This window comes from Magnolia sinica, chromosome 10 (assembly GCF_029962835.1).
Source record: "Magnolia sinica isolate HGM2019 chromosome 10, MsV1, whole genome shotgun sequence".
Taxonomy (NCBI): domain Eukaryota; kingdom Viridiplantae; phylum Streptophyta; class Magnoliopsida; order Magnoliales; family Magnoliaceae; genus Magnolia; species Magnolia sinica.
This window is the reverse complement of record NC_080582.1, coordinates 9,218,321-9,229,996: the sequence shown is the minus strand read 5'-3', so window position 1 is coordinate 9,229,996 and position 11,676 is coordinate 9,218,321. Positions and strand designations below refer to the sequence as shown.

General features: G+C 41.3%; 1 protein-coding gene across 1 annotated transcript; it reads left to right on the top strand.

Annotated features, from left to right (window-relative positions):
- Window positions 1-809: 809 nt before the first annotated feature.
- LOC131257933 (oligopeptide transporter 5-like) lies at window positions 810-10,567 on the top strand. Its single transcript, XM_058258903.1, has 7 exons — window positions 810-916; window positions 5,108-5,553; window positions 6,103-6,200; window positions 6,634-7,206; window positions 8,455-8,719; window positions 8,844-9,026; window positions 9,825-10,567. Exons 1-7 carry the CDS (start codon window positions 880-882, stop codon window positions 10,443-10,445), a joined length of 2,223 nt encoding a protein of 740 aa, XP_058114886.1. The 5' UTR covers window positions 810-879; the 3' UTR covers window positions 10,446-10,567.
- Window positions 10,568-11,676: the final 1,109 nt, after the last annotated feature.

Genomic DNA, 11,676 nt, shown 5'->3' with positions numbered 1-11,676 from the left:
GTCTTTAACTATCTGACTAGAGAGTTTTTATGGATATCCACCATTTAAGGTGTTACCTATCAAATAAACGGTTTGGATCGTTTGAAAAACCCAAATCCAACAGCTAGAGTGCCGACATATCTGTACTGTATACAAACTTGCTGATCTAATATCTCGTATGCGGATAAAAGGTTAAACGATAAATCGCCGAGAACCGCTTTCTCTAACCTAGACGCGGATTTCCTCCCAAAGCCTTTCGCAGAAGTTCCTGCGGTGGTAGGCTAGGTGGGACCCACCAAGATTTTTGTGAGAAATCCACCGTCCATCCGTTTTTACGAAGCCGATCCAAGAATCAAGTGGGCCATACGAGAGGAAACAGTGAGGATTCAGTGTATAAACCGTTTCGATGGCATATAAACATCAAGGTGTAGATATTCTTAGGGCCACAGAAATTTTGGATGGAGCTGATATTTGATTTTTCCCTTTATCCAAGTCTATGTAACTTTATGAATAGGTTGGATGGTAAATAAACATCACCATGGGCCCTATAAAAGTTTCAACGGTAAGCATCATCACCACTACTTATTTCTGTGGTGCGGTCCACATGAGCCTTGGATTTTCCTAATTTTTTGTCCAGTTCCATAAAGTGTCATGGATAAGTAGATGGACGGTGTGGATAAAATACATACATCACATTTTCCACTCGAAGCTTCTGCCGTTCCTAGATGGAGACGAGCGGGGGTCGGACGCAATCCGCGTTCGTCCAGCTTACACTTTATCAGAACTTTTCTGTCCTAAATTACTGGAAAGATGCCAAAAATAAAAGAGAAATGTGTATTTATATCCGTCTCGTCCCGCTCTCTCTATCTCCGGCTCTCCCCCTCTCTCTCTCCAATAAAGATGACAGGCGCCATCGACCCTCCATCTTCAAAAGAAGGTAAAAATCTCTCTCATTCTCTCTTAATGAAAATACCATATATGCTTCTTATTTTTTCATTGCTACATTGGTTGGACGGTCCACAATTTCTTGATTCAGAAAATCAGAAATTCCATGTGATATTCATATAATTTTCATCAATAACCACTTCCATGTTGATGGCTGAAAACCCATATTTTCTTGAGGACTGATCACCTACAACCAGTTGTACGCAACAACATCTTTTCTTTCTTATACCCTCTTTTTCTTCTCCTTCTATTGGAGATATGGTATGTTTTCCAGAGATAATTTCTTGAAAAATAACGATTGTAGGTGACCCATTCTCATTTAATTTGAATTATTATAGTCATGGCATCTTTTCGTGGATAATACTTGCATGTGTACGTACATACGTACATCTAGGAGGAGTGGTTTGAAAACAAACATACAGTCCATATACGTACAAACATATAGTCTGGAAAGAGATATCAATAAAGAATGGTTGTAGACATACGTACATGCATTTATATACGTACTTTCGTCCGTACAAATTGTATGATAGTGTTAAAGAGTCAAAGAGCGGTAGAGTAATATGAAGGCAATCTTAAATTGCGGGTAGGTTACAAAACTAGTGGTCTTTGTGCGTTTGCTATTCTTTTCGAAAGCTTGTTGTATGGTCAGTGAATCTCGACCGCCCATCTTTTAAACTTTAATGTGGAACGACTGTTCTGTAAAAATAACTTTTCAAGCATATTAATACTACTATGAGCATCAAGCGGTAGGTTAAAATGAAAAACAAAATCAATGGTCCATATTCCAGGTGAGGTCCACATCAGTATGATGGATGGTCAGGAAAACTCCTGTCGCTGAATAAATATGCCTCATTGTTGGGTGTGTTGAACATGGGCCTGTAAGTGGGTCCCACAGAATTTTACTCCCGGAACTTTTGGAATTTCAAACTTTACTTTTACATACAAAAAAAGATTGGAAAAAGGTTGAGGTCAGAGAAATACAGAGAAAAGCAAGAGAGGTATGATCTATGTCGTCCATTATTTCCACCTCTGGCACTTTTAATTCTGTCAATGACTATCATAACTGTAGGATCTGAATGGTCTAAAGTTAGTCTAACAACTGGATGTAGGTCATCTATCCATAAGATCATGTAGATGTCGTTAGATCGTGTAGGCCCACTCATCTAGACCTTTCAATGTGGAGCATGGAACAAAAGTCACATACGATCTCAAACATCTGATTTGCTTTGTTAAATTTGATCAACTTTGTTTTAACTATGCATGTGATGGGCACCCATTGGACGGTCATTTAATTCTACAATTTTAGAATATCAGGGCCGTCCAAAAGGTGGACCACTCCATTTTGATCACCAGGTACAAATTTCAGAAAGATCCGTTGATGGGTGGGCCACCATAGTACACAGTTATTCCATCGGCTATCCATAGATTTTTCCTATGTGGTTCACCCAATGAATGAACTAGCTTGATTTTCATAATGGCATGTCCCACTTTATAAATGTATTTGATATTCCATAAATGAGGCGTGGTGGGAAAGAAACGCCATGGGCAGGTGTACCAGACAGCGTCTTTATCTGATCATGTCTCACCGCAAAATGATATTGCTTCACCTTTCTTTGAATTGAAATCACATAATCTCCCAACAAAGGAGAGTAATAGTTACTCAGGCAGCTCATGACGCTTGATACGTAGGGACCCAAAAAACGTATACTCTAAGTAAACTTACCAAGTTGGGGCCGGGAACTAACAGCCATCAGTTCAGGGTCCCAAAATCTGATTGTTAAGTAGGGTGGATGGCATTGCTATATCCAGTCTGTTTGGCACGCCCAACTAATCCCGGGATTAAATCTTCCCATCCCCTCCAATCCCTCAAACCAAACAAGTCAGGCAAATATGAACGGATTAGGGTGAATTGGATGGGATTTGAAGGTAATAATGGTGTTGTCAGTGGATTGTCTTAAGATCCATGGGACTGGGATCAGATCACCGGCTCTGTTTGGCACGCCCAGCCAACCCCGGATTTAACTTCCAATCCCTTCCAATACCATCCAATCCCTTCCAATCTGACCGGCCAAATACTCTAAGTAAACTTACCAAGTTGGGGCCGGGAACTAACAGCCATCAGTTCAGGGTCCCAAAATCTGATTGTTAATTTAGAAAATCCTAACCTTTGATTCCTGGACTTTTTTTTTTTTCATTCTTAACCGTCTAATTAATGTCATCCAATCTTATTGTCGGGTAATCAAATAAGTAGTTATTTTGGTTCATGATTCATCTAATTCGATAACTATAATTTGGATAGTTTAATTTGAAATGCTTGTATGCCATGTATGCAATTTTTAAGTAGTTCGTAAGTTACCGAATGTCATCCATCAAACTTTGCTAGAGTATCAATGATTTTCTTCCTAAACGAAATCTCTATGTGTACGGCCACATAGGGACGGGGATTGCATACCTCCCTGACTAGAGCAGAATCCGACTTGATTCGATGGATCCGACCTGGTCCGATCCGAACCGAAGGCCAGTATCGAGTCGGTTCGAGTAGGCCCAATCAGATTTGAACGTACATCGAATTAAGTTCGGATCAGTGGCCAAATTTGGCCCGATCCGATTCGGTCGGGTAATATATAAATAATATCTAATTTTTTATTTTCACTTTTTTACTATCCGTCTCACCCGAATGAAACCATAATCACTCCCTTCTCTTTCTCTACCTGAACAAGGCACCGCACCCACCCATCTCTCATCCATTCTCTCCCGATTTCCCTCATCTCTTTCTTTCTCTCCTCCTTTCTCTTCCGATTTCCCACATCTCCTTCTTTCTCTCCTCCTTTCTCTCTCCTCCCCTCTTTCTCAATCTTGATTTAGCTCAATCTGAATCGACTGGATAGACTTAACTCGATCCGACTTGATTCGGTTTCTCAGACCGAGTTGGACTCGGTTCGCGTCTGGCCAGCAAGAATTCGAATCGGATCGAGTCAACCCTACTGGACTCGGTCCTGGATCGTATTCCATTCAGGTCAGGTTCTTAAAAAATCGGATTGAGTCGAGTTGGACTCAATCCGGTCCGACTCGACTCAATGCCCACCTCTATCCCTAACTAATCTATGTGTGGCCCACTGCGATATATATATATATATATATATATATATATATATATATATATATATATATATATTATCCACGCTATCTATCCATTTTTTCCAATCATTTTAGGCCATGAGCCCAAAAATGTAGTAGATCCAAAGCTTAAGTATACCGTAACAAATGAAGAAGTGGGAAAAATGAAACACACCGTTTAAACTTTCCTACAGTGCACCGCAATGTTTATCTTCCATCGAACCTCTTTATAAAATCACAAAATCCCAGATAAGGTAAAAACAAAAATCAGCTTCGTTAAATACTTCTGTAGCTTCTAAGAAATTTTTAATGGTGGGCGTCCAATCCCAACTCTGTGGTCCGCTTGATCTTTGGATCTTCCTTATTTTTGGACTCATTCACTGAAATGATCTTAAAACTTTAATGCATGGTGTGGATAAGACATATATACCATAGAAATGGGTGCTGGAAGGGCAACGCAATTCGCGTCCTAAATCTCCGTCCTCGCTAATGTGTCAGGACGTGCACTTTGTCCTGATGAGACCATTCATTACAATTGGGCCCACAGTTTAGTGATCTAGACCGTTAAGATGATGGGACCCACCATGGATAGGATGTAATCAGAAATTTCTCTGGAGATGATGAGGTGGAGGAGCCAATTGAACCAGAAAACTGTAGTGACAACTCCCCACAGTACAAGTGGCATGGTAAGGAATCAATCCGGTCCATCATTTGGGAGGATAAAATGCTTAAATAAATAAACAAAATAAAAACCTTCCATGCAGGAAGATCCCAGTAATCCGACACTTACCTTTTATCGGACCATTGCTGTACTTTTCTTCTCAGCTGTCTGTTTGTAGGCCACTGATTAAAGGGTTAGCATATTCCATGTAGGGATGTTATTCATCCATCTGGGGACAACAGTTCAATGGTCTGGATCACTAAACCATGGATCGCATTTTCATGGATCAGTCTGATCAGTAAACAACATAATCCATTGATCAAGACCGTTGATCTGTCCCTAATCAAACAGAATTATGTATGCATCTCATGTTTTTAATAATTCTATTGACTTTTCATTCAGATAATGAAGAAATCAACGACTCTCCGATCGATGAGGTCCGCCTCACTGTCCCAATCATTGACGATCCAACGTTGCCCACCTTGACGTTCCGAACATGGGTCCTTGGCATTGCATCATGCGTCCTTCTAGCATTCGTCAACAAGTTCTTTGGATACCGTCAAAACCAGCTCTCTGTATCGTCAGTAACGGCTCAGATCGTTGTTTTACCGATCGGGAAGCTGATGGCGGCCACGTTGCCGACAAAGCCCATACGTGTCCCGATGACCAAGTGGTCATTTTCTTTGAATCCTGGACCGTTCAATTTGAAAGAGCACGTACTTATAACCATCTTCGCCAACTCAGGCGCAGGTGGGGTCTATGCTGTCCACATCATCACCATTGTGAAGGCATTTTACCACAGGGATATGCATCCGTTTGCTGCATTTCTGTTAGCCCAGACTACGCAGGTGAGCTGTTTTTTTACTATGGTTTTTTGAGCCAGTAAACACTCATGTGAAAGATCCAAACCGTCCATCATGTGGGTCATGGTGGGAAGATACCTGGACAAAATATCAGCACGATCGGCTCATCAAGTGGGACACATCTTGTTTTGTACACTCTAGCCAACTGATGAACTGACCTGACAGAACTTTTAGGTAGGAGCTCTAGACATGTGGCCCACCTGATAGAGACCATTGATTTGATGGACCCCAAGCGATAGAAGATGCCCCTATTATCTCCCTAAATGGAAGATCCCAGCCTTTTAGATGCTAAATAAATTAAGAAAAAGAATGCTACAACCCCAACACATCTCAAAAAATTTAGTAGTTAGGATTTTTCCCATGTACCCCAAATGATGGACGGCTTGGATCTTTGAAAATGTGCTACAGCCATAGTTTATGGATGGCTTCAAGCATATAGACAATGTACGTAGCCCACTTGATCAAAATTTTACACGTGTGTATGGTCAATCTAACGGTGGAATTTTAATGGGACATTGTTATTGGAATGTGTAGATGCTAGGATATGGATGGGCTGGTATCTTTAGGAAGTACCTGGTCGATTCTCCCTACATGTGGTGGCCCAGTAACCTTGTCCAAGTCTCCCTCTTCAGGTTCTCTCTCTCTCTCTCTCTCTCTCTCTCTCTCTCAAATGAAAATCATTACCATTGTCTAATTCACCAACCTGCATTAACTTTTTATCTTGATGGATCCCATCAGATGGACGGCCATGCACCCATGTGGACCACATCAACCAAGTGCTGGAATCACCCAAATGACTTGAATGTGCACATTGTCATTCATCTAAATCTCACCAATGCTAAGTTGGTATGATGTGAGACATTTGAGCTGTCCATCAGGTGGACCCACCATCATTTCAACTTATTACATGGGCTACTAATCAATAAGTACACCTTTTGGATATTTCTATCCACAGGAATTGAAATCAACCCAAAATCCAACACCCAAACAAAACCAAATATTTTATTATGTGGACCCCACATTCGCAAACTGGGCCCACTAACACATTGCTTGTGAGATATGCAGGGCATTGCATGAGAAAGAGAAAAGACCCAAAGGCGGGCTAACAAGACTGCAGTTTTTCCTAATAGTTATGATATCAAGCTTCGCTTATTACGTTATCCCTAATTATCTCTTCCCTTCCATAACTGCCCTCTCCATTGTCTGCTGGATATGGAAGAACTCAGTCACTGCTCAGCAAATCGGGTCCGGTAACTCGGGCCTTGGAATCGGGTCCATCGGCCTAGATTGGGCCACTGCATCTAGTTACACTGGTAGTCCGTTGGCTACTCCAGGTTTTGCGATCGTCAATATATTAATCGGATTCGTTTTGATCGTATACATCGTCACACCGATCTCGTACTGGAATAACTGGTTTAATGCGAAGATGTTCCCGATCTTTTCATCGAAGACCTTTGATGCGGATGGAAACAAGTACAACATCTCACGTGTGATTAATCAGGCAACGTTCGATTTTGATCAGAAAGGGTATGATAATTACAGCCCTATACATCTCAGCACCTTCTTCGCTTTCAGTTATGGGCTTAGTTTCGCGACTTTAGGGGCTACTTTGACCCACGTGGCACTTTTCCATTGGAGGTACGTGTCTGATCTTTGTTTGGTTTACCATTTATTGATGGTTGGATGCATATGTAAGTAATCTTTGTTTGGTTCCCTTTGTGTGTGGCCCACCCTAGTGATGTAGAGTGGGTCGTGGATGATTTCATGGCCAAGATGGACCAGAGAAGGTCCAATTGCCGAAGTGATCCAGACCGTCAGAAACTTAAAATTGGCATATCTCGCAAACCAGACGTGTTATATATGATTTTGGGTAGGAGAAGCTACTTTATTTACCCTACTCTACTTCGTGTTGCCCACGCGAAAGTGATTCGGAGTGTCAGAAACTTAAAATTGGCATATCTCGCAAATTGAAATGAGTCATCGTATATGTCATATATATTTTTGGGACAGGAGAAGCTACTTTTGTTACCCCACCCAAGTCCATGTTGCCCACAATGGAATTTGTGAGATGCCATCAGATTGACAGTTGAAATTCCATTTTATTTTTGTTAGTAAGTTTTAGTTTCGTCTATTGGCGTTTATGAGTTGTGTCCAGCATGAAAAGTTGTCAGAAAATTAGGAGAATAACATGGTTGAGACAAATAAGTCAGTGATTTTTTGCCGAAAACAATGACGTTTATAAATAGTAAGTTTATTATTTATATATAGTAAGTCACAATTTATGGGAGTTTTACTTGTAGTTTGATTCCTAAATTTCATGTCACTATTTAAGAGGTTGTAAGCTCGTTTTTAAGGATCAATCAATTATTTTGGACTTTCTACAAATTATTTTTATTTTATTCTTTGCTTCATAGATTCAAGGTATTTATCTAAGGAGTCCAGAGAAGCTCCGTGGATTCAGAGTACTAACCCCCTTAAGGAATATGGTGCTTGACCTCAACACGTCCTTCCTACGTCACTTATGGCCGAGACCCAATTTTGGAATCTAGGCCTAACATTAGGTGGCATATATAATGGACAGTTTCGATGGCATTCACACATCATATTGGGCCCCAGACAGCTCGAGCATTACTTTTTCAACAAAATTGAAAGATGAAAATGACTCCAATCAAGCTGAGCCATCTATTTGACAAACGTTGCACTAATTGGACAGCCTGACCATCTGATCAAGATCTTACTTTCGTAGGGCCCATGCAAATGACACATTTTGGATGGTCTAGATCAATGGCCACCATTTCAGTCCACCTTGTATTCTCTTAGTTTTAACATGTGACTAATCCATCCTAATCTTCTTCCTTCCTCTAAAACTGCATATACATGTCTCAGCTCGATCTGGCAGCTGTCACGTAAAACCGTGGGGAAGGCCCGCGATCAGGTGGAGGACGTCCATAACAGATTGATGAAGAAATACAATCCTGTCCCTCAATGGTGGTTCCATCTGATATTGGTGTCCATGGTCGGTCTGGCCATCCTCACATGTGAAGGCTTTGGTCAGCAGTTGCAGCTTCCCTACTGGGGGGTCTTTCTAGCGTGCGCACTGGCTCTATTCTACACCCTACCTATTGGAATCATCACAGCCACTACTAACCAGGTGAGCTTGATCTTGATTTTGTTTCGTTTCATGATATTGAAGGTGGGCCACATTTTTTTTGACGGCTTGGATCTCATACACGTGCTAACGAACATATGGTTCTCCAAACACTTTATATCTGCAGACCCCAGGATTAAACGTTATAACGGAGTTGGTAATCGGGTACATGTACCCGGGGAAGCCCCTTGCCAACGTGGCTTTTAAGACCTACGGTTATATCAGCATGAATCAGGCAATCCAGTTCCTTGCGGATTTCAAACTGGGCCACTACATGAAGATCCCTCCTAGATCCATGTTCGTTGCTCAGGTACTTATCTTTCACCGTTAAATAAGTAAGGCCCACCAGTTGAAACTTAAAATCCCAGCCACTGTAATTTATGAATGATATCCTTAAGAGAGAGAGAGAGAGAGAGAGAGAGAGAGAGAGAGAGGCCAATCCATTTATCAGGTGGGCCACACAATATGCAACGGCTGAGATAGGGTTACTCAGCGCTGATTGTGAATGGACCCCACTATTCTGAATCCAATCCATTCACTGATACACACTCATGTGGCCATTTTTGTATATCATTAATTTAATACTCTGCCCCATAAATGAGGAAGATCGAAATCTCAGTTGGACCACACCATGGGAAAACAGTAGTGATTGAATGTCTACCATTAAAAACCTCCTATGACCTACTGCAATATTTATTTGACATCCAACCTGTATATTAGGTCATACAAACGTGGATGAAGGTAAAAAACAAATATCAGCTTGATCCAAAACTTTCGTAGCCTCAATAAGTTTTTAATGGTGAGAGTTCAATCAACACTGTGTGGCCCACTTGAGATCTTGATCTACCTCAGTTTTGGGTTCATACCATAAAATTATCTAGAAAAATGGATGGACCAAATGGATGAGACACAACATGTTAGGGCCCAAAGAGCACCAACCACTAGTCATTGGCTAGTGGCAGGGTGAGTAGCCAATCCATTGTGTGGCCTACCTGAGTCTTTTTTTTTTTACTCTTGACTTGAGCTGATACGCACTTATCTTGAGCGAGTCTTGACTCGACTCACCATCTAACACACTCCATTCTCTCGTGTTTGTTCTCAAACTCAGCTGGTCGGAACAGTGGTGGCATCCACGGTCTACTTCGGCACTGCATGGTGGCTACTCACAACCGTTGAAAACATCTGCGATCCATCATCACTCCCCGATGGGAGCCCTTGGACTTGCCCTGGTGATGCTGTGTTCTACAGCGCATCTGTCATCTGGGGTCTGGTGGGCCCACTCCGGATGTTCGGCAGCCTTGGTGTCTATGACAAAGTCAACTGGTTCTTTCTAATCGGAGCGATCTCGCCCATCCCTGTCTATGTATTGGCCCGACTCTTCCCCAACCAACGGTGGATATCCTTGATTAATATGCCTGTGATCTTGGGGGCCACTGGGAGCATGCCACCTGGCAGGGCTGTCAACTACATCACCTACTTTGTAGTGGGCATTTTTTTCAACTTATACGTTTACAGGAAATACAGAGGGTGGTGGGCCAGGCATAACTACATCCTATCCGCTGGTTTGGATGCTGGTGTTGCTTTGATGGGTGTATTGATGTACTATGCTCTTCAGGGATATGATATCTATGGGATGAATTGGTGGGGTTTGGATGCTGATGATCATTGTCCGTTGGCCAGTTGCCCTACAGCTCCAGGCATGGTTGTCGAAGGGTGTCCGGCCTATTGATGGTTGGTGGATGTGTTGAAATGATTTGGTGAAAAGATGGTTGGATTTGAGATTAATCAAGACATGCCCCACTTTGTGTTTCCATCAAATGAGATTGATAGTGGGCTGAGTGCATTTGTCAACCGTACGTACAAGCTGCCACCCAGAAGCACATGAACATACCCCACAAGTTCTAGAATTATGGTGTTTGTGTGATTTCATCTCATTTTCCTTGTAAATAGTCGTGTCATATATACAACTTTTTTCAACTTCTCCTCTTTCTTATAAATGATTATGTTATTCACTACTCTCAATATATATGAATCTCTCTCTATACTCTATAAAAAATAAATAAGGAAATTTAAAATTTTCCTTACCTATTTTCTTTCTCATTAAAATTAATTCGTTTTACAAGGAAACTGGGCCATGGGCGAGGTCGCATTAGTGTTAATGTTGGGACCCATTGTAAGGGTTCCCAACAAAACCATCAGTTCCAGCCAATTTCCACCGTGAGGAGTTTTGTTGGCAGGATTAATTTATTTGGGTGACACTGGGATGAACGTGATGAGGTCGATCACCATCTTCCTCAAAGATAACTACTTCGAATCCACGAAGCTTCTTTGGACTCCTCATAGAGACTTCTCTCTAATTCATGAGGAAAAATCAAGAAAAATATAAATAAATTCTATAAAATTCGTAATTTGATTGATCAATGAAATAAACGAGTTCACAACCCTTTAAATATGGATATTAAGCAATGTGAGAGGTTTCAAAATCAAACTATAACTAAAACTCTTAGAATTTGTAACTTATTATAAATACTAAACTTATTGTTTATAGACGGTCATGATTTCCACTAGTGCACAAGGTTTTCGACCAAAAATAGTGTCTGTCCTATTTGGCTTCACCAAGCACTTTTGACGTTGGGCTTCATAAATTAAGCCCAATGGATGAAGAGTTATAATCAAACTAAAACTTACTATTTATAGTAAAAGTTGAACTAAAAAAGGGAAACAATCGTCGATCTTATGGTATTTTGCAAATCTAGCTTGCGCAACCCGGCATAATGGGTGGCTAAAGTATCTCATTCTACCCCAAAATCATACATTTTACGTCCATTAACTCATTCTGGATTGCGAGATACGCTCGATTTAAGGTCTGACGGTCCGGATCACTTCTATCGTTGACCGGGCCTTTTCTAATCCACCTTAGCCATGAAACTGTACATGACCCCGCTTTACATCATCGGGCT